General features: G+C 47.3%; 1 protein-coding gene and 1 non-coding gene across 2 annotated transcripts; both read right to left on the bottom strand.

Annotated features, from left to right (window-relative positions):
• Nucleotides 1-13080: 13080 nt before the first annotated feature.
• CLDN3 (claudin 3) lies at nt 13081-14167 on the bottom strand. The gene has a single exon (XM_060123314.1). The coding sequence runs from the start codon at nt 14004-14006 to the stop codon at nt 13344-13346; it is 663 nt and encodes a 220-aa protein (XP_059979297.1). The 5' UTR covers nt 14007-14167; the 3' UTR covers nt 13081-13343.
• Nucleotides 14168-21773: 7606 nt separating this feature from the next.
• On the bottom strand, nt 21774-21846 carry TRNAG-UCC (transfer RNA glycine (anticodon UCC)). The gene has a single exon. It is a non-coding gene; the product is annotated as a tRNA-Gly (tRNA).
• Between the last annotated feature and the right edge of the window lie 260 nt (nt 21847-22106).

The following is a 22106-nucleotide window of genomic DNA, read 5'->3' as shown; positions in this document are numbered from 1 at the left end:
CAACAATCCAATGATTCATTTGGCAAATATTTACTGGGCACCCGCGGATGCTAAATATGAATTTTAGAGTCAGGGATATGGCAGTTACGTGGCCCTCTTCCTCAAGGACAATAAAAAGCCAAAACCAAAACCCCCCCCCAGCATTTCTACTTTCAAGTGGGCAGGGTGCTGTGTTCAATAATTGGGGTGGGAGATATTAAGTAGGGTGGTAAAGAAAGGTCTCAGGTAAGGTGAAATTTGGAGGATAAGAAGGAGGCAGTCATATAAACACCAGGGGGAAAAGTGTTTTAGGCAGAGGGAATAGTATGTACAAAGGCCCTGAAGTACACAAGACCTTCCCTTGTTAGAAGAACAGAGAGGTAGGCAGAGGAAGCTGGAGCAGAGAAAACAAAGGGGAAAAAGGCCTATAAGAGATGGGCTGGGGTGGGTCCATGTAGGGGCCTGGTAAGGGATCTGGTCTTTATTAAAGAGAAATGAGAGCCAGTAAGGGTTTAAGCAGGGAGAGACATGATTTCCATTTTACAAAGACTATTTGGCTATGCAGGAAAAGGCTGGAGAGACAGATTAGAGGGGAAGTGGAGGAGAGGAAGGAAAATCAGCTAGGAAGCTATTGTATTATCTAGTTGAGACAAGATGGTAACTTTTGACTGTGAGGTGGCCGTGGAGATAGAGAGAGGTAGATAGACTTGAGATATATTTTGAGTAGAAATAATAGGATTGGATGAACAATTATTTTTAGTTTTAGTTTTTATTTTTGGCTGCAGGGCGTGGCTTGTGGGATCTTATTTCCCCGACCAGGGATGGAACCTGCACCCTCAGCAGTGAAAGCACAGAGTCCTAACCGCTGGACCACCAGGGAATTCCCTGGATGAAGAATTAGATGGATATCCCCCTCTATAGGGTACAAGTGGTAAGGGAGAATCTAGAGTTCCACTTGAGGCATGTTAAGTTTGAGATGCCCATGAGATAGCATAATAGTTAACATTTATTGAGTTTAACATGCCAAGCACTGTTCTAAATGCTTTATATCCATTAACTCATTTACTCCTCATAATGACTGTGAGAGGGTACATGTATTATTTAATCCCTCCTTTAATAGCTGAGAGAATTGAGCAACAGAGAGGTTAATTAATTGCCCACCATCACACTGCTTGGAAGCTTCAGGGCCGGGATCTAATCCCAAGTGGTTGGGCTCCAGGGGCCATGCTGTTAACCAGTGTCCTCTACTGTCTTCGTGGCATTCAAGGAGGCAGGTGGATGCATGAGTGGGGAGCTCGGAGGAGAGGTCTGGGAGCTGGGGGATGTTAAAGCCGTGGAAATGGGAGAGACACTCACAGGGGATAAAAGTGCATTGGAGGAAGAGAAGAGGGCCTAAGACAGAGGACCTTTGGAGGATGGCAGGAAGGGAGATGGAGGAAGTCCACAGAAGGAGGAGGAAGGCCAGGCGAGGGTAGTGTCACAAACAGCAGGACAAGTGAGGGTTCTGAGGAGGAGAGAGAGCAGCCACCTCTGTCAACAGCTGCTGAGAGCGTGACTGTTGGCCATGGCAACCTGGAGGCCCCAGGGACCTTGCCAGGAGCAGCCTGGAGTGGTGAACGGGTGGGGGCAGGAGCAGACAGGAGGGGCTGATTGGCATGTGGGCAGAGAGGAAGCAAAATCAGGGGTGAGATAGCTCTTGAGGTGAACAGAGAAATGGGGTGGCATCTCTTTGGAGATGTGAAGTCAAGGAACTTTCTTTTTTTAAGATGGGAGATAAACATGTTTATATGTTGATGTGAAGGATATAGTAGAGAGTGGGTGGTATTTGCTAATGCAAGAGAAATAAGGTATTTCTGAGGGAGATTTTTTTTTCTATCTACCTTTTTTAGTTTTTATTTTTAAAAATTAAAAAAATTAATTTATTTTTATTATTTAATTTAGTTTATTGGATCTACCTTTCTTTATAATTTAAATTTTTAATTTTATTTTCTTTTATTTTTTGGCTGTGCTGTGCAGCTTGCAGGATTTTACTTTCCTAACCAGGGATTGAACCCAGGCCCATGACAGTGAAAGCGCAGAGTTCTAACCACTGGACTGCCAGGGAATTCCCTGGATCTACCTGTAAAAAAAATACTTTTTATTATGAAAAATTTTAAACATATATGAAGGGAGATAGAATCACCATCACCCATCACCCAGCTTCAACAATTATCAACTCAAGGCCAATCTTGTTCCATCTGTACCCCATGTATCTCCTCTCCCATCTCTGCATTATTTTGAAATAAACCTCAGACATCATACTATTTCATCTGTAAATATTTCAGTATGTTTCTCTAAAAGCTAAGGACCTATTTGTTTTTTAAACATAAACCACCATATCATTTACATACTTTTTTTCTTTCTTCCCCTCCGCACCATTGGCATGTGGAACTTCCCTGACCAGGGATCGAACCTGCAGCCCCTGCAGTGGAAGCACAGAGTCTTAACCACTGGACCACTTAATATTCCTTAATATTATCAATTATACACTCAATGTTCACTTTTCTAATTGTCTCACAAATGCCATAAATTTTAACAGGTTGCATCAGGAAACAATTAAGATCCACAGCTGTGATTGGTTGATATGTCTTGTGTTTCTTCTTTTTTGATCCATATGTCCCTACATCTCATTTTTTTCCTTGAGTTTTTTTGTTGTTGAAGAACCCGTTTGTCCTATAGAGTTCTCCACATCTGGATTTTGCTGACTGTATTCTGGGTACATGTGTTCCTCTTTCCTTTGCATGTGCTGTAAACTGATCTTCTGATCTAGAAGATTGATCAGATTCAGATTTCACTTATTTATTTGCTATTTTTGTTTTTCTGCAAGGGTACTTCACAAGAGATGTTGTACTTGATTATTCTTTTACGGCAGCCAAGTTGTACTGGTTAGGACCCTTTTGGCTGGAAACCCCAAATCACACTGGCTTAACCAATAAGAAAAGCCGCATCTCCCACAACCAAGAGATCTAGAGGAAATTCAGGGCCCCGAAGAGGAGACGGTTACTGGATAGAAAATGTTTCCAGGCCTCCAGGTTCCTCCTCTCCAGATCGACGTCCTCATCATTGGTCGCAGTCCTCGGGCTCATTCTCTTTGGAGGTTCAAGTTGGCATAGAATTCCAGATATCACCACCTGACGGGATAACGTCCAGGGGAAGATGGGGTGCTTTCTTTCCTAGGCAAGTGGAAGCCTAGTCCTGCGGCCTGGCAACAGACCTTCCCTCCTGTCTCACTGGCTGCAAAAGTGTCACATGCCCACTCTGAGCCAATCACCATGGAGGGAAAGAAACCAACCACCATGATTGGCTTAGTCTGATCAGGAGTTATCACTGGAGCTGGGGGTGGGGATCTGCTCTAGTTATCTATAGATGCATAAAATGAATATCCCGTATCTTTGCACACTGAGTATTTCTGAACAATGTTACCTAGAAGTGGAGTTACTGGATCTCAGACTATTTTTTTATACTTATAAGGGACCTTATTTTTTGTAGAAGTGGTCAAATTGCCCTCCAAAAAATTGGTTATTGTATCAATATATACTTCACCAACAAGGGAAAAGGAAAACAAGAGGCAGAGGAGTGCAGTCCTTAACAACTTGGGCTCTAGAAGACCAGATGCCTGAGTTCAAAGCCCAGCGTCTCTGTGTAATGTCTGTGTGAACTTTGGGCAACTAGTGTAACTTCTTTGTGCCTCAGTTCTCCTATCTATAAAATGGGGATAATGATGATAATACCACTATTCAGTCAACACTTACACTTAGAAATTGTTAGCTATTATTTTCTCTCGTATGGGATATCATCAAAGTGCTGGTTAGTGTCGCAGATCCTTTCTCCGCTCTTGACTGCGCCTCTGGGAGGCTCACCTTTGCAGGCTGTATTAGCTTTGTCTTCTGGCTTCTGAGGGCGAGAAGAGAGAGATGCTGGCCTATTTGTTTCTCCTGCTGCTCCCAGGTTTGCTGTGGTTCCAGCAGAGGGTGTGTCCTTCTATAGCTGTGGCTACTGTCCAGCAACCCTGTTTCCCATGGCTCCATCTTTCAACCCTGTAACTCGGTTTCCTCCCATTGCTTCTTTAGGCTTGGGGGTGGTAATGGCTCCCCACTACTGTTAGTTTCTTTCTTTCTTTTTTTTTTTAATGCTGCTGAAGATGCAACTCTTTTATTTATTTATTTATTTTTGGCTGCGTTGGGTCTTCGTTTCTGTGCGCGGGCTTTCTCTAGTTGAGGCGAGCGGGGGCTACTCTTCGTTGTGGTGCGCGGCTTCTTATTGCAGTGGCTTCTCTTGTTGTGGAGCATGGGCTCTTAGGCACGTGGGCTTCAGTAGCTGTGGCATGTGGGCTCAGTAGTTGTGGCTCGTGGGCTCTAGAGCCAGGCTCAGTAGTTGTGGCGCACGGGCTTAGTTGCTCCGCGGCATGTGGGATCTTCCCGGACCAGGGCTCGAACCTGTGTCCCCCGCATTGGCAGGCGGATTCCTAACCACTGCGCCACCAGGGAAGCCCTCTTTCCTTTTTTTGTTTTTAATTGTTAGTTTCTTGGTACCTCAATATCCTTTACTGAATTCCCTAGCTCTACCCATACCTCTCTGTACATAGTCCCTCCAATAAAGTCTCTTTAAAATCAAGCATGCTGGATTTCCCTGGTGGTCCAGTGGTTAAGACTCTGCCCTTCCAATGCAGGGGGCACAGGCTCAATCCCTGGGTGGGGAAGTTCCGCTGGCCACGTGGCCAAAAAAATAAAAAATAAATAAATAGAATAAAATCCAGCATGCTGTCTGCTCTCTGCCAGGCCCCCAGTGATACAATTAGTCTTTAAAGTTTGCCAATCTAAAAGGGGGGAAAATTTGTTTCACTTAGAGAATTTAGAGAAATACCACTTAATAGGGAAGTTATACATCTTTTCATATGTTTATTAGCATAAATAGTTTTATAATTGCTTCTTCTCCTTTGCCGATTATTCTTTTGGACTGCTATACTTTCTCTTGTTGATTTGCAGGAACTCTTTATAGTAGGTGTTTTAACCATTTTTCTGTTACATATGTTGCAAACATTTTCTCCCTGTTTCTTGCTTATCTTTGACATTTGTTCATTTTTCCCTTCTATGTAAATTTTTTTATTGTGGCAAAAAGCACATAACATAAAATTTACCACCTTAACTATGGAGTATAGTTCAGTAATTTTAAATAAATTCATATTGTTGTGAAACATATATTCAGAACTTTTTCTTTTTCTTTATTTGGGATCTTAGTTCCCCGACCAGGGATCGAACAAGTACCCCCTGCTGTGGACGCACAGAGTCTTAACCATTGGGCTGCCAGGGAAGTCCCCAGAACTTTTTAATCTTGTAAATCTGAAACTATACCCATTAAAGGACAACTCCCTTTTTCCTCCTCTCCCCGCCTTGGTAGCTATCATTCTGCTTTCTGTCTTTATGAATTCGACTCCTCTATGTACCTCATGTAAGTAGAATCATACAGTATCTGTCTTTTTGTGGCTGGATTATTTCAATTAGTATTTATCTTTAAGGCTCACCCATATTATGGCATATGTCAGAATTTTCTTCCTTTTTAAGGCTGAAGAATATTTCATTGTATGTATAGACCACATTTTACTTATCCCTTTATCCATAGATGGACATTTGCATTCCACCCCTTGGCTATTGTGAATAGTACTATGAACATGGGTGTGCAAATATCTCTTTGAGACCCTGCTTTCAACTCTTTCGGGTATATACCCAAAAGTGGCATTGTTGGATCATAAGGTAGTTAAAGTTTTTTACCCCCATACTGTTTTCCACAGCATCGATACCGCTTTACATTCCCACCAAAAGTTCCAATTTCTCTATATCCTTGCCAACAGTTGTTATTTTCTGTTTTATTTTTCTTTTTGAGTTTTAGGAATTCTGTATATATCCTGGATATTAATCATATATCAGATACATGATTTGCAAATATATTCCAAAACCATCCCGTGGATTGCCTTTTCATTCTGTCCATAGTATCTTTTGATGCACAAAATTTTAAATTTTCATCAAGTCCAATCTGTCTATTCTTTTCTTTTGCTGCTGGTGCCTTTGATGTCATATCCAAGAAATTGTTGCCAAGCCCAATGTTGTGAAGCTTTTTCCCCACATTCTTCTAAAAGTTTTGTTGTTTCACCTCTTATGTTTAGGTCTTTGATCCAGTTTTAGTTTTTGTATAAGCTGTCAGGCAAGAGTCCAACTTCGTTCTTTGGCATGTGGATATCCAGTTGAAAAAACTGTTCTTTCCTCATTGAGTGTTCTTGGCATCCTTGTTGAAACTCATTTGACCATTTTTGTGAGAGTGTATTTCTGGGTTCTCTATTCCATTTCATTGGTCTATATGTCTGTCTTTATGCTAGTACCACACTGATTTGATTACTATAGTTTTGTAATATTTTGAAATCCAGATGTGTGGATTCTCCAACTTTGTTCTTCTTTTTGGCTATTCAGTTCCCTTGAGATTCCATATGAATTTCAGAATGAATTTTTCTATTTCTGCAACACAAAAACAAAAATGTCATTGGGATTTTGACAGGGGTTGCATTGAATCTGTAGATCACTTTGGGTGGTATGGATGTCTGAGCAATTTTAAGTCTTTCAGTCCATAAACATGGGGTGTCTTTCCATCTTTTTGTGTTTTCTTTAATTTTCTTTAATTTCTTTCAGTGTACAAGTCTTTCACTTCCTTGGTTAGGTTTTATTTCTAAGAATTTTATTCATTTTGATGTTATTGTAAGTGGAATTGTTTTCTTACTTTCCTTTTCAGATTGTTTATTTATTTTATATTTTTATGCACTCAAATCTGATCATCTTTTGTTTGACTTCTTCTGGGGTTTGTGTCTTGCTTAGGGAGGCTTTCCTCATTTTGATATCATAAAAATGCTTTCTGCATTGTCTTCTAGTTCTTTCTAGTTTGCTTGTTTGTTTTGTTGTGTTAGACCTTTAATGCATCTGGATTCCCAATGAATTGCCAATGATTAGCATGTGGACAGAAGGCAAGGTGGAAGGATAGGGATAATAAAAAGTGTTGGGACTTCCCTGGCAGTCCAGTGGTTAAGACTCCTCTTTTCCACTGCAGGGGGCACGGGTTCAATCCCTGGTCAGGGAAGTAAGATCCCCGATGCTGCTGTGCGACATGGCCAAAAAAAAAAAAAAAAAGTGTGGAGACTGGGTGGGGAGAGGGAAAGGAGGAGGGGCAATACAGGGGCAGGGGATTAAGAGGTACAAACTACTAGGTATGAAATAAGCTACAGGGATATGTTGTACAACATGGGGAATATAGTCAATATTTTATAATAACGATAAATGGAGTATAACCTTGAAAAATTGTGGGTCACTATACTGTACACCTGTAACTTATATAGCATTACTGTACATCAACTGTACTTCAATAAAAGAAAAACTGTGGAGGCTGGAACAACTCTAGGTGGCTGCATTGTTGGGTCTGGGAAGGAGGCACTGAAGGGTCTGGAATACCAGGCAGAGAAATTTGGGTTGAAATGTAACTCCATGTCCCTACTCAAATTTTTCAACCTTTCTCTTACTGGCTTGTATACAAAGTTTGTACTTCAACCAGGTTGACCTTTTGGTCAACTCCTGACTTCTGGCCTGACACCTTGCCTTTGCCCAATCAGTGACTCCTGCCTGGAAAGCCTTTTCCTCTTAGCTCTGCCCATCTAAAACCTACTTATGCAAGACCTTTTCAGGGACCACCCCCCCACTGCCCACAAAGCCTTCCTAGACTGTTACAGCTCTTCATGACCTCTGAACTCTTCTAGAACCAATCTGCTGCTGTTCCCTGATTGCACATTAGACACAGTCATTTTTGTCTCCAAGAGGCACCATGGACATTAACCTTGTCTCTTCTTTATTGAGTATCAGCTTTGTGCTGGGCATTCTGCTAGGCTTGGGGCATACAAAGGTGAACAGGATGCTTAGGTCCTTCCCCGACAGAGCTGATGGTCTAGGGCAGGAGAAAGACAAGAGGTGATTCTGTCCACCTGCCCATGCAGGGGACATGGGTTCGATCCCTGGTCAGGGAAGATCCCACATGCTGCAGAGCAACTAAGCCCGTGTGCCACAACTACTGAGCCGGTATGCTGCAACTACTGAAGTCCGCGTGCCTAGAGCCCGTGCTCCGCAACAAAAGAAGCCACTGCAATGAGAAGCCCGCGCACCACAACGAAGAGTAGCCCCCGCTCGCCGCAACTAGAAAAAGCTTGCGCACAGCAACGAAGACCCAATGCGGCCAAAAAAAAAAAAAGAGAGAGAGAAAAGAAAAAAAGAGGTGATTCTGACACAGAGGGACAAACGCTATGGTGTTGCCCGGGATGCCCAGGACTCTATAGGAATAGGCTGGGTGTCAGGGAAGCATCCCTCAGATGGGATATAAAGTGACCTCTAAGCTTCCCAGGACGGGTGAGGTGAAGATGGGGAAACTGTGCCAAGAAGAGAGGATGACTTGTGTTGAGGGTCCAGAGAGCACGATTTTTGAGGAAGGGAAGGCTGTCTAGTGGGGTTGAGCCTTGGAGGCCGGGGTGGGGAGGCAGAGTGAGGCAATGCGCAGAGTGCAGGCAGAAACCGAGAGGCAAGCACGGCTCTGCCCTTGTAGGGGCTCTTTAGGCATGCCGTGGTGTTTGGGTGGGCTCTTAAGAGCCACCTCGGCTTGGGGGACTGGAAGGACTTTAAATAGGGGAGTGACATGGCCAGATTCCGGACTGTGTCACTTGGCTATTCCAAATGGCTTGGAAATGGACTCAGCAGGGTTGAGGGTAGGGAGAGGCAGTCTGGAGATGGCAGACCCTCTTGAGGCTGTTACAGAAAGATGGTGATAACCTGGTTGGAATCGGTGGTACAAGTGGGGAAGAAGAGAGATGGACGTATCTAGAAATAATAACAGGCTGGTAATGGACAGGAGGTGGCAGAGCCTGCAGCCCAGCCTCATCAGCTTGTGAGCTTCGGTGGTCTCAGCGTGTAATGCCTACCTCGCAGGGTTCTTACGGAGATCAAATAGAGCAGGGACAACATCACCTCTCTTACAGAGGAGAGTGGGAGGTGGCCAGTGACTTGTCCAAGATCCCTCACCAGGGCCAATGCGCTCTCTCTCTCTTCACCTCCTCTGCAGTGCATACTTGTCTTGGCAAGGATGACCTTGAATGGAGCCCTGGCAGGGGAGGGAGAAGGAAGGTAGGGTCTGTCCCTCCAGGCCTGCCGCAGACCTTGAGGGAGCCACAATAAATGCTGTATTTGTTTGGTAAAACACTTGGCTTTTAGTTTTGCTAGGAGGAAGAGCTAGAACAGGTGTGGCCGGATCAGGGCAGCCTGCAGCACAACAGTGGGAGGTGGGGGGGGACAGAGCCCCAGGTCCTGGCAGCGGGCTCCAGGGGCTGTGGATTTTGAAGAAATCCAAGGACTTTCTCATGACCCAGCCATCTCCCTCATGTTCCCAGACTCCTGCCTGGCCGAATACACCAAAATATTAACGATACCAACTCAAGTTAACTGACGTTCTACTGTGTGCCTAGCATTGTGCCACGTGCTACTCCTGCACATAGACAGGAACACAAATGAGTGCTGGCCTGTACTGGGTGCTGCAGACCGAGAGAAGCTCAGGATAGTGCCCCTGATCTTGGGAGATGACCTTCTGCAGGGGACATCTCACAAGAAACAGAACAACAACATAGTGTATGTAGTATGTGCTGTGACGGGGTGAAACTAGACCGCATGGGAATCCAGAGGATGGCTCCGCTAATCCTCAACACAACTCAGTGCTATTATCGTACCCATTTTGTAGATGAGGAAACTGAGACTCAGAGAGTGAACTGCCCTGTTTACCCGGTCAATTTGGTTCCGACTAATTTTCTTCTGCAGGGGGTGATAAGGATAAAAATGGGGATGGAAAAGACAAGTTACAGGGGCCCTCATGGATCATCTGGTCCAAGCCCTATGTTGAAATGATGGGGAAACTGAGACCCAGAAGGGAAGGAAATTGCTCCGAGTCACACAGGGAAAGGAGCGGATCCCAGCTGACTCCCAGTCCAGTCACACCAAATGGCTTTCTCTTCTCTAGCAGTCTCAAGATTTCCTGGGACCCCTCACGTGGGCCCCTCCTCAGTTCGTGGTCTCTAGGCTGCAAACTCTACGCCCTCTGTTTAGACCCTAAACTCCAGAAGGAATAAGAAGAGTTTGAGTTAGGACAGATCCTGAAGCCAGGCAAGGATGTGTGTGTGAGTTGGGGTGGGAGGGTGTAGGATGGGGTAGGATACCTCACCACTACCTGCCAGGGGAGCCCAGGAGAGCCCAGGCTTGGGGAGAGACTAGGGAGCCGGGGGAGGGTCTGAGTCCCGGGAGTCCTTCCCACCCCACCTGAGGATCTGATTGGGTCTGTCTACCTTCTCGGCCACATCCCTCTGGCTCATGGGTGCTGACAGGTGTGCTGGGGATGAACCGCAGTGGGCTGGCTGGCTCAGAGCCTCAGGCTGCAGCTCTGCCACAGTGCGGTTGGGAGGCGTTGCATCCAGGCTGCCCTCCCGAAGCCGGTGGTAAATGAATAACCTCGCTCCTGCCTGCAGGGCCCTCTGGGACAAAGAAGCCACCTGGTGCCCCTCAGTTTTGGCTTGGGCCAACCTGACTCCCTGGTTCCACTGACCAAGAGACCGTGGGGGTGGGTGAAGGCAGATGCAATCCCTTGGCCCTTTGCCTACACTCCCAAATCCCATCTCAGTTCCCTCCCCCTCTACTGCTAAGCCTCTTCCCTCTCTGACACTTCCCCCCACGGAGCCCCCTCCCCTTCACTGACCCCCTTCTCTGAGTCCCTTCCCTCTTACTGGGCTCCCTCCCCTCACTTCCCCATGGCTAAGCCTCCTTCCCTTGAGGCCTCCCCATGGAGCCCTCCCACCCACTGCCCCGAGCCCACATCCCCTCCCTCTAGCTCTCCCTAGGATCCATCACTAGCAGCCCCCCTCACCTTCATATTCCACGTCACTCTGTTTCCTTCCCCGCAGGCTAGAAGACTGGTTCCCAAAGGGGACTGGGCTGGAGAGAGAGTAATGGCAACCCCAAGTCCTTTCCTGGAATCTCACAGAGAATGAAGGATCTAAAGCCAGGGTACTCTTACTGTTCATGGTAACCTACTTCCTCTTCCCCGGGTCATAAAGGGTAAAAACATATCTGTTGTTCCTTAACTAGAGGAGAACTTTTTGGGAGCTATGTGAAGCATTCTACTGAAAAAATCTGCCTGCTCCCGGGGCCTTTTGCTTTCGCTTTGCTGCAGGCCAACAAGTTCGAGATACAATAATTTCGAAATAATTACAAGCCTCCACAATCCCAAATACCTGTCCTGTGACCTTTGCTCCCCTGCAAGTGGCTCTCCTGGCCTGGATTCCCCAAACCTCTAGGACGCATGGTCTACGTGTTCTGTTTCTGCTTCTCATCTCCCACTCACTTTTCTGTCCACTGCATCTGCCCCCGCGCCTCTAGTTAAGGCTGCCAGTGACCACCTCGCTGCTTTTAATCTTCAGGCTTCTTCTTGCCTGACGACTTCCGCAGCCTCGGATGCCATTGCCAACGCCCGCCTTCTTGAAACTCTTTTTTTTTTCTCTTTGGTTTCTAGACTGACCTCATCCACTTCCCTGGTTTCGGTTGCCATATGTATGCTAACAACAGCCAGGTTTACTGTTCCTGAGTTCCAGATCTCTATGTATGTCCAGTCACTTCCTGGACGTCTCTGCCTGGAGGTCCCACAGGCTTGCCAAACTCCGTTCACTCACAAGTGAAACCATCATCTTCCCCCAGCAACCTGGTCCTAGTTTGGTAAATGGTACCACCACTAGCCAGTCAGTGACCTAAGGCAGAAAATTGGGGTTATCCTAGCTCTTTCCACTCCCTCACCCCGCCTATCCAAATGGTTCTCCAGCCCAGCTCATCTTGCTTCTTTTACAGCGCCCCCTCCCCGTCAGGCCTGGTCCCCCACCCCACTGTCCCTGCTTTATTTCTGGGCTGCATCATCTCACACGGGTACAGCTGCGCAGCCTCTAAGATGGTCTCCTGCCTTCATGTGCCTCCTTGAGTCCCAGTTCTGCAGGGGCAGCTGGAGAGGTTATTTTAGAGTGTAAATTTGACCAGGTACGTCCCTCCCATGATTCCCATAACATTAGATGAGGGTCCAAAATCTGTAATTCTGCTCACGAGATTCTCCATGACTTGGCCTCTTCTGGGCCCAGGGCCCCATTGCTACTTCCCCCCTCACCTTGCTATCTACCCAGCCATTGGAATCCCACTTTCCTGGCTCTGCACACCAGCCCCCTTTCCCACTGCCTGAACCTCTTATACCTTCTCCAAGACACAAGTGCTTCCAAACCTTGTTTACCTTAGCATTAGCATGTCACCAGAGAGTTCTGAGTCCCCCCGCCTCTTTCCCTCCCTCAAGGGTTTCAGGAAGAAAATGAGGCCCCTCTCTCATCTCTTCTCCTGGTGAGAAGATTCCACTCAGCTTCCTTTGGTGGTGTGTTTTACCAAAACAATAGATCTTTTTGTTCTCCTTTCCCAAATATGAAATCATAGCATTGAATGTGCTCTTTCACACACCACAGGGGAGATTCAGGTGTGCGGGAGCGCTGTGGAGGGCGGGTGCTCCAGGCACAAGCCCTGGGGAAGGGGGTCCCTGAAATCCTCCTCACACCTCCCCCATGCCCGGAAGCGCTCATGCCCGCCCCTCCAGATTGGGGCTTCATCGTCTGAATCCCCAGTGAACAGGCCAAAAGACCAACTAGCTAGTGAGCACCCAGCTCGGTTTACAACCCCACTTTCTCAGCTACCGAAACTCGGTCCCTCTCTAAGCTTCATCCCGGGCAGTGGGAGAGCAGAATCCAGCCAAGGCCAGCCCTTGCGGGGAGAGCTCTGCAGGGAGGTGGAGGCCTGTCCGCGCTCGGGACAAGGAGGCACAGGCAACTGCAAAACGAAAGGCTTTTATTGAAAAATATCAAGTGGCCCTTTTCAAGACTGCGGGTCCCTGCTCAACGAAGGCTGTCAGGCCGCAGCCCGACGGGGCGAACAAGTAGCGCTTGTTTTGTAGCTCCGCGCTCCAGAGGGGCAAGGTTTCATGGTCCATGCTGGCTGGCCCCTGGACTCCGCAATCCCGCTCCCCGGCCCGAGGAGGGCTGGCGGCTGGGGAAGGGGGTGCCGGGAGGTCCCCTCCCAGTCCAGCGAGAGAGTTGCCTGGCATCTGGGTGGGCTGGTCTCCGATGCAAGGCCGCACGCAGGACTGGTGGGCGCGCCATCTCGTGGGAGTGGTAGAGGCTTCCCGCGGCTGCTCCCTCAGACGTAGTCCTTGCGGTCGTAGGCTGTGCCGGTGCCGGTGCCTGGGCCGTTGGAGCGCGGCGCCGAGTAGAGGATCTTGGCGGGCGTGTATTTCTTCTCGCGCGGCGGGCACGAGCAGCAGAGTAGCGCTCCGCCCAGCAGCTGCAGCGCCGCGGCCGCCCAGCCCACGTACAGGGCGGAGCCCATCTCGCGCTTCTGTGCATCTGGCACCAACGGGTTGTAGAATTCCCGGATGATGGTGTTGGCCGACCAGGACACCGGCACGAGGGTGAGCAAGGCGGCCATCAGGAAGAGCACGCCCGCCACGATGGTGATCTTGGCCTTGGCCGTTTCGTCCTGCACACAGTTTGTGCACTGGGCACCCACGAGCGCCACAAGGAGCCCGAAGGCGGCCAGCAGGATGGCGATGACGATGAGGGCGCGGGCCGCCTGTAGGTCCTGCGGCAGCGCCAGCAGCGAGTCGTACACCTTGCACTGCATCTGGCCCGTGCTCTGCACCACGCAGTTCATCCACAGGCCCTCCCAGGTGATCTGCGCCGTGATGATGCTGCTGCCGATGAAGGCCGTCACGCGCCACATGGGCAGCACGCAGCACACGATGGTGCTCAGCCAGCCCATGACGGCCAGCGAGGTGCCCGCGATCTCCAGGCCCATGGACATGGCTGCCGCTCCAAGGCTGTCACTGGCGGGCGGCTCCGGGTGCGGGACGACGAGGGGCCGGGGCCGCTGGGGCCTGGGTGGGAGCGGCGGTGCGCCGACGGACTGACGCCCGAATTGATGGACCGACGGAAAGACACACGGATGGCGCGCGCCCTAAAGGGTCCGCTCTGCCCGTTCGCGCAGCGGCTGCGCCTGCACCTGCCTGTGGCTTTGTAGGCGGGCGGCAGCGACTGGGCTGGCCCTGGGCTGGGGCAGGTTAGTCTTCGATCCGGGCCCAGCGCTCCGGCGGGGGAGGGAGGGGCGGAGCCGCCCTCTCCCGGGCCTGGGGACAGTGACGTGGCCCCTCTTCCCACCTTCACTAAGCGCCCTGGGAGGAAGGACTTGGCCAGGAGTGGCTCACGGCGCGGGGATGGGGGGTGCCAAGAGAGGGTGGGGCCGAGACCTGCGCCCCCGCCCCTCGCTCCTGGTTCCCCACTGCTCGGAAACGAATTCTACGGGGTGTGGGGTGAAAAGCACAAAGTGCTGGACACTCCCCCTCCCACCTCCCGCATTTTCAGCGCCGTTGGCACGGAAGGCGTGGGGAAGCGGGCGCTGCCAGCTGCCAGGGATCCGCGGGGACAGGGAGGGCCCACTGTGGGCGTGGCCGCGGCTGTTTTCCCAGAGTGGGCCGCTGCCCCGGGAGCTGCGCACCTGCTCCTCGGTCCGTCTGGCCTCTGAGGCAGCGCTCCCAGCGCAGGATCACGGTCTGATCCAGGCCCATGGCGTTGCCAGCCCTGGACGTCTGGACTCGGCGGAAGCCAGGGACCACCCGCAAAGACGCCCAGAAGACACCCCTGAGCCAGTGCTGAACTCAGATTCTCTAGCCCCTCTCCAGCTCTCAGCTCTTAACACTCGCAGTGACCCCGGATCCCTTTAGCTGAGCTGCTCTCGCCTCCCAGAGCCGCCCCCATTGAGTCCCTTCCCTTCACAGAGCCCTGGTCCTCTCTCCTGCTGAGCCGGGGGCGGGTGGGGGTGGGGGAGTCAGAACCGGGATCCACCTTAATGAAACGGTGGTGAAAGAGGTTTGATCCAGGCAAAAGTGGGAAGTCAGAGACATTACCTGCAATAGCCTTGCTCCCACACCTGGGCTATCCCTCGCCCTGCTTAGAGCCTTGCAGAGTTGGCCTTGGAGGGTCTGTTCCCCACCTTCCTTGCTTCCCCTCATCTCAGAGCCCTCATTCTTGCCGTGTCCTCTGCCTGGGACATTACAGAGACCACATGGCTCACTCCTTTCTTTCACCTTTCATGTTTTTGTTCCCAGCCAGGCCTTCCCTAACCACACTATTTAAAATCACAGCTGGGACTTCCCTGGTGGCGAAGTGGTTAAGAATCTGCCTGCCAATGCAGGGGACACGGGTTCCATCCCTGATCTGGGAGGATCCCACATGACACGGAGCAACTAAGCCCCGTGCGCCACAGCTACTGAGCCTGCACTCTAGAGCCCGTGAGCCACAACTACTGAGCCCACGTGCCACAACTACTGAAGCCTGCGTGCCTAGAGCCCGTGCTCTGCAACAAGAGAAGCCACCGCAATGAAGAAGCCTGCGCGCAGCAACGAAGACCCAATGCAGCCAAAAGTAAATAAATAAAACAAATTTATTTTTAAAAATTTAAAAATAAAACCACAGCTGGGAATTCCCCATCGGTCCAGGGGTTAGGACTCCCTGTTTTCACCGCAGTGGCCCAGGTTCAATCCCTGGTGGGGGAACTAAGATCCCGCAAGCTACGTGGGGCGGCCAAATAAATACATAAAATCGCAGCTATTCACCCCACTATGTCCTGTCCCCTTTTTATACTTTACATTCTTTTTTAGCATTTAACACTGTCCATCATACTCTATATTTTTCTTACTTATTTTTTATTCTCTCTCTCTCTGCTCTAGTATGTCAACTCCACTGGGACATCCAGAAGGTCCCCAAACGAGCAAGGGTTTCTGCTGGTTTTATTAACTGCCGTATCTCCAGTGCCCAGAACGGTGCTGGGTCCTCAAGAGAAAGTTGATTTAGAAAGTTCATGCAAAAACATCACTTTCTTGCATTCCTGCAACCTTGTCTGCCTGCGGGCCCTCCTCCTGGCATAAATGACTGATAATGGGACACTACCCTGTCACATGCTTTTGGAATCTAGTCGGAACCTAGGGCACTTCCAGGCGAGATGAGAAACCCCATCAAACCAGGCCTAGGGGTTTTTCTGGTTTGCCCCACATCTCTCAAATACAGGCATGCAGCCTATGTCTTCCTCCGTAAGGGTCGAAGCCCTGGGGTGAGGTAAACAGGGCCAGAGGCCCATGGAAACCAGGGTCCTACTTCTCGCAGGGGCAAAGGTCTTGGGCTGGGCCTGTTGGGGCTGGGTTGGGCAGGGCTGGGAGTGCCCAGCCAGAGGGCCCCGCTGGTGCTGGGCGGGGGCTGCCCCGGAGCAAGTTCTTGAAGCCCAGGTCCATCCGGTGGACTGCTGGCTGCTGCAGTTTCCTGGTTAGTGGCGTGGCTTTGGGTCGGAGGAGAGGCAGAACACTTGGGCAGTGTGACTGCATATAGGGTGGGTGCCTGAAATCACATGCTTTTGTCCTGAGAGTGGGCTTCCTGCTGGTTTTGCCCTGAGCTCTATCTCTTGCTACCTGTGAGGCTGAGGAAAGTCACGTCCCCTCTCTTAACCTACATTTCCTCCTCTGCCAAATGAGGAGACTGATGCCTATATGACCTACCTCACAGGGCATTGATGAGAACGGAGGAAACGTATGTGTACTGCAAACCAGAAAACAGCCAGGACCAGACAAACCAGTGGGCAGAGAAACAGTGTGGACAAGGTGGAGTGTTTAATTGGACAGACCTGAGGTGGAGTCCAGCTCCACTCTTATCAGTCCTGTGGCCTTGAGCAAGTCCTTTCCCACCTGGACTTGGTTTCTTCATCTGTGAAGAGGGGTTTGTTCTGAGCTGCTTGGGTTCGGGGTTGGGGGGGTGGTGGGCAGGAAGAGGCGCCTTGTTCCTGAGCCTGAATGAGGTGGATGTGCTGGGCAGGGCTGTGAGGAGATGAGGCCAGCAAGACAGAAAGCTTCTTGCCCAGGGGCCAAACTTCAGGGACGCTGGGCAAATAGCTTCAATCAGCGTTTTGCTCAATATCGTCCACGGTCCTTACAACTCAATAATAAAAAGACAAATAACCCAATTAAAAAAATAGTCAAAGGATCTGAGTAGACATTTGGAATAGACAAGGAAGACATACAAATGGGCAAGGTGCACATGAAAAGTTGTCTGACACCATTAATCATTAGGGAAATGCAAATCAAAACTACAAAGAGGGATTTCCCTGGCGGTCCAGTGGTTAAGAATTTTCCTTCCAATGCAGGGGGTGTGGGTTCGATCCCTGGTTGGGGAGTTGAGAGCCCACATGCCTCATGGCCAAAAAAGCAAAACATAAAACAGAAGCAATACTGTAACAAATTCAATAAAGGCTTTAAAAATGGTCCACATCAAAAAAATCTTAAAAAAAAAACATACAGAGGTAAAACTTCATACCTATGAGGATGGCTAGAATCAAAAAGATGATAACAAGTGTTGCAGAGGATGTGGAAAAATTGGAACCCTCCGACAATGCTGGTGGCATTGTAAAATGCTGCAGCTGCTTTTGAAAACAGTCTGACAGTTCCTCACAAGGTAGAATTACCATAGGACCCAGCAATTCCATTATTAGGTATTTACCCAAGAGAAATGAAAATGTACGTTCACATGAAAAACTTGTGCACGAATGTTCACAGCAGCATTATTCCTAATAGCCTGAAAGTGGAAATATCCTAAATGTCAGTTGATGAATGAATAAACAAAAAGGAGTGTATCTATACGTGCAATATCATTCAGCCATAGAAAGGAATAAAGTTCTGATATGTGTTACAACGTGGATGAACCTTGAAGACATTATGATAAGTGAGAGATACCAGTTGCAAAGGATGGCGTTTTATATGATTTCACTTATAAAAATGATCCAGGACTTCCCTGGTGGCGCAGTGGTTAAGAACCCACTTGCCAATGCAGGGGACACGGGTTCGAGCCCTGGTCTGGGAAGATCCCACATGCCGCAGAGCAACTAAGCCCGAGTACCACAACTACTGAGCCTGTACTCTAGAGCCCACGTGCCACAACTACTGAAGCCCGAGCGCCTAGAGCCCATGCTCTGAAACAAGAGAAGCCACTGTAATGAGAGACCTCTGCGCAGCAATGAAGAGTAGCCCCTGCTCGTCCGCACTCACCAACAAAGACCCAACGCAGCCAAAAAAAAAAAAAAAAAAAAAAAGATCCAGAGTAGGAAAATCTATAAAAATAGAAAGTAGATCGGTGGTGGTGCTGCGGTGGTGGTGTTGGGAGAAAATGGGGACTAACTGCTAGTGGGAACAGGGTTTCTTTTTGGGGTGATGGAAATGTTCTAATGACACGATTGTGTTGATGGTTGCATAGCTCTGTGACGATACTAAAAAACCACTGAATAGTACAGTTTAAATTGTGAGTTGTATGGTATGTAAATTGTATCAATAAAGCTGTTAAAAACCACAATGGTGCTGGGTGGGGGGGCTGCAGTGTGTGTTCGTGTGGTATGTGTGTCCCCAGAGAGTGGGAATGAGGGTGGGATGAAGCTGTTTTTTAATGGAGAGTACTGTGGGAGTTGGTGAGAGGAGGGTGAGGCTTGGGGGCTCCAAGCACAATGCTTGTCTCCTCCTCCTCCATTCCTGAGCCTCCTGTCTAGAAACAGCAGCATGAGCCAAGGTGGGACCGATGCTCCAACATCCCTCCAGTTAGTGCTGAGTGACCATAGGAAGAGGAGTTCTGATGCTGTCTTGGTCCAGGAGAGCTTCCCGTAGGAGGAGGTTGGGCAGGAGCTGGTAGAGAAGGATTTGGCTGGTGGAGGTGACTAGGTGCGTTTGGGGTGAATTGTGTGTGTGTAACTCCAAGAAGCAAGGGTCTAGAAAAAGAGGAACTGAAAGAAGAGTGCCCCCAGCTAGGAGATTAGCCTTTTCCCCATCTCCCACCCAGTGTTCAGCTCCCCAGAAGTAGCCATCACGTCCCCAAGGCCTGCCTTTCCCCTACTGCAGTGGCGGCATCCTTCCCTTTCTCCCATCCCAGCACACTCAGCCTGGCCCCCACCTCTCCCCAGTGGGCAGTCTGTACTGAATTACACCATCGGCTTTCTTGGTTCTCCAGTTTGCAAATGGCAGATTGTGGGACTTCTTGGCCTCTATGACTGCATGAGCCAATTCCTATGATAAATCTTCTATTATGCGTATCTGTATATAGTCTATTAGCTCTGTTTTTCTTGAGAACCTTGACTAATGTGGTAGAATTCTCCAGTGAAAAACTGGGCCCATAGATTACTTTCTGGGAGTTTTAAAATTACAAATACTTAATACTTACAGGTCTATTTAAATTATCTATTTCATACTGAGTGAATTGTTGTAGCTGTGTTTTTTGAGAAATTGGACCATTTCATCTAAGTGGTTGAATTTATGTGTGTTCATAATATTTCTTATTATCCTTTTGATATCTGTAGGGTCTGTATGATAGCTCCTGTTTCATTTCTGTTGGCAAATTGTATTTCTCCCTCTCTCTCTCTGTCAGCTAGAGGTCTGTCTTTGTCAGCTAGAGGTTTGTCATTTTTACCAGTTTTTTTTTCCTCAAAGAACCAGCCCTTTGTTCCATTGATCTTCTCAATTATCAATTTCCTTGATTTTTGCTCTTCTTTATTATTTTCTTATTTCTACTTGTTTTGGGTTTATTTTCTCCTCTTTTTCTAAATTCTTGATGTGGGAGTGTAGATTATTGATTTGAAACTTTTCCTCTTTTCTAATATATGCATTTAGTGTTATAAATTTCTCTCTTAGCACTGCTTTATCTATGTTCTACAATTTTGATATGTTGTACTTTCATATTCACTTATTTCAATGCATTTTAAAAAAAATTTCCCTTGACCTATGGCTGCCTTTTGAGTTATGGAACAAGAAGTGTGCTGTTTAGTTTCCAAGTGTTTGGAGATTTTCCTGTTGTCATTCTGTTATTGATTTCTAGTTTGATTCCATTTTGGTCAGAGAGCATACTATATGATTTCAATTAATTTAAATTCATTTAATTTAAATTAATTTAAATTCAATTAATTTAAATTCCCTGGCCATCCAGTGGTTAAGACTCAACGCTTTCACTGCCAGAACCTGGGTTCAATCCCTGGTGGGGGAATTAAGATCCTGCAATCCAAGCAGCACGGCCAAAAAAAAAAAAAAAATCCGTGGAGATTTCATTTTGGCCCAGGATATGGTCTATCTAGGTTTTTAATTTTTAATTAAAAAAAATTTTTTTAAGATTTTTTGATGTGGACTATTTTTAAAGTCTTTATTGAATTTGTTACGATATTGCTTCTGTTTTTTGTTTTGTTTTTTTGCCCCCGAGGCATGTGGGATCTTAGCTCCCAGACCAGGGATCGAACCTGCGTTCCCTGCATTGGAAGGCGAAGTCTTAACCACTGGACCTCCAGGAAAGTCCCTATCTGGGTTTTTTAAACAAATGTGTGTTCTGCTGTTGTTGAGTGGAGTATTCTATAAATGTTGGTTAGATCCTGTTTGTTGATGGTGTCACTGAGTTCTATAACTTTGCTATATTTCATCTAGTTGTCCCATCAATTGTTGAAAGAGAAGTGTTAAAGCCTCCAACTATAATTGTGCTTTTGTCTATTTGTCCTTTCAGTTATGTCAGCTTTTTCTTCATAATTTGCAGTTTTGTTGTTTGATAATGCATACACATTTAGGATTACTATGTCTTCTTGGTAGATTGACCCTTTTTTCGTTACATAATGTCCCTCTCGGTCTCTGGTAATTTACTTTGCTCTGAGGTCTAGTTTATCTCATACAAATATAGCCACTTTCACTTTCCTTTGATTGTTTTCATGCTATATCCTTTTCCGTTTACCTTGCCTATGTCATTATATTTGAAGTGAGTTTCTTGTACACAACATATATTCGGGTCATGCTTTTAAGCACTCTGATAATTTCTTTTAATTAATACAGAGGCATACCTTGTTTTATTGCGCTTCGCAGATATTGTGTTTTTTTACGTTGAAAGTTTGTGGCAACGCTGTACCAAGCAAGTCTATCGGTGCCTTTTTCCAACAGCATTTGCTCACTTGGTGTCTCTGTGTCGCAGTTTGGTAATTCTTGAAATATTTCAAACTTTTTCATTATTATTATGTTATGGTGATCTGTGATCAGTGATCTTTGAAGTTACTATTGCAAAAGGATTATGACTCATGAGGCTCATGATGGGTAGCCTTTTTTAGCATGAAGTATTTTTCAATTAAGGTACGTACATTGTTTTTTAGATATAATGCTATTGCACAGTTAATGAATACTGTATAGTGTAAACATAGCTTTTATATGCACAGGGAAACCAAAAAATATGGGTGAGTCACTTTGCTGTATTTGCTTTATTGTGGTGGTCTGGAACCAAAAGTGCAATATCTCTGAGCGATGCCTGTATTTAGACTATTTACATTTAATGTAATTGTTGATGTGTTAAAGCTTAGTCTGATATTTTATTTTTTGTTTTCTGTTTGTTCTCTCCATTTGTTTGTTTTTTTTTCTGTTTTCTTTTTTCTGCTTTCCTGTGGGTTACTTGAACAGTTTTGAAATCCATTTTATCTATAGTGTTTGTTCTTTTTTAAATATTTATTTATGTCTTAGTTGTTGCATGCAGGATCTAGTTCCCCAAACAGGGATCGAACCTGTGCCCCCTGCATTGGAAGTGCGGAGTCCTAACCACTGGACCACCAGAGAATTCCCGAGTTTGGCTATTATTTATTAAAGTTTAAAAGCAATGCCTAATTATACAGGAAAGTCAAAATGGAAAAGGATATTAGAAAAATTTTAATCCCATCCATTTAAAGATACCATTATTGACATCTGGTTTTATACGTTTCAAGATGCTTTTCTAGTCATTTCTGTTCAAACGTGGTGTCCGCTAGAATGTAAACTTGATGACTGTAGGGACCTTGTCTGTATGCTTCAGCACTTTATTTTTAGCAGTGGAATAGTGC

The sequence above is a fragment of the Lagenorhynchus albirostris genome, chromosome 15 (genome assembly GCF_949774975.1).
Source record: "Lagenorhynchus albirostris chromosome 15, mLagAlb1.1, whole genome shotgun sequence".
Classification (NCBI taxonomy): Eukaryota; Metazoa; Chordata; class Mammalia; order Artiodactyla; family Delphinidae; genus Lagenorhynchus; species Lagenorhynchus albirostris.
This window is presented reverse-complemented; position numbering and strand designations above follow the sequence as displayed.

Excerpts from the sequence above, each read along its gene's own strand:
- CLDN3 (XM_060123314.1), bottom strand. The coding sequence starts at position 14,006 with ATGTCCATGGGCCTGGAGATCGCGGGCACCTCGCTGGCCGTCATGGGC.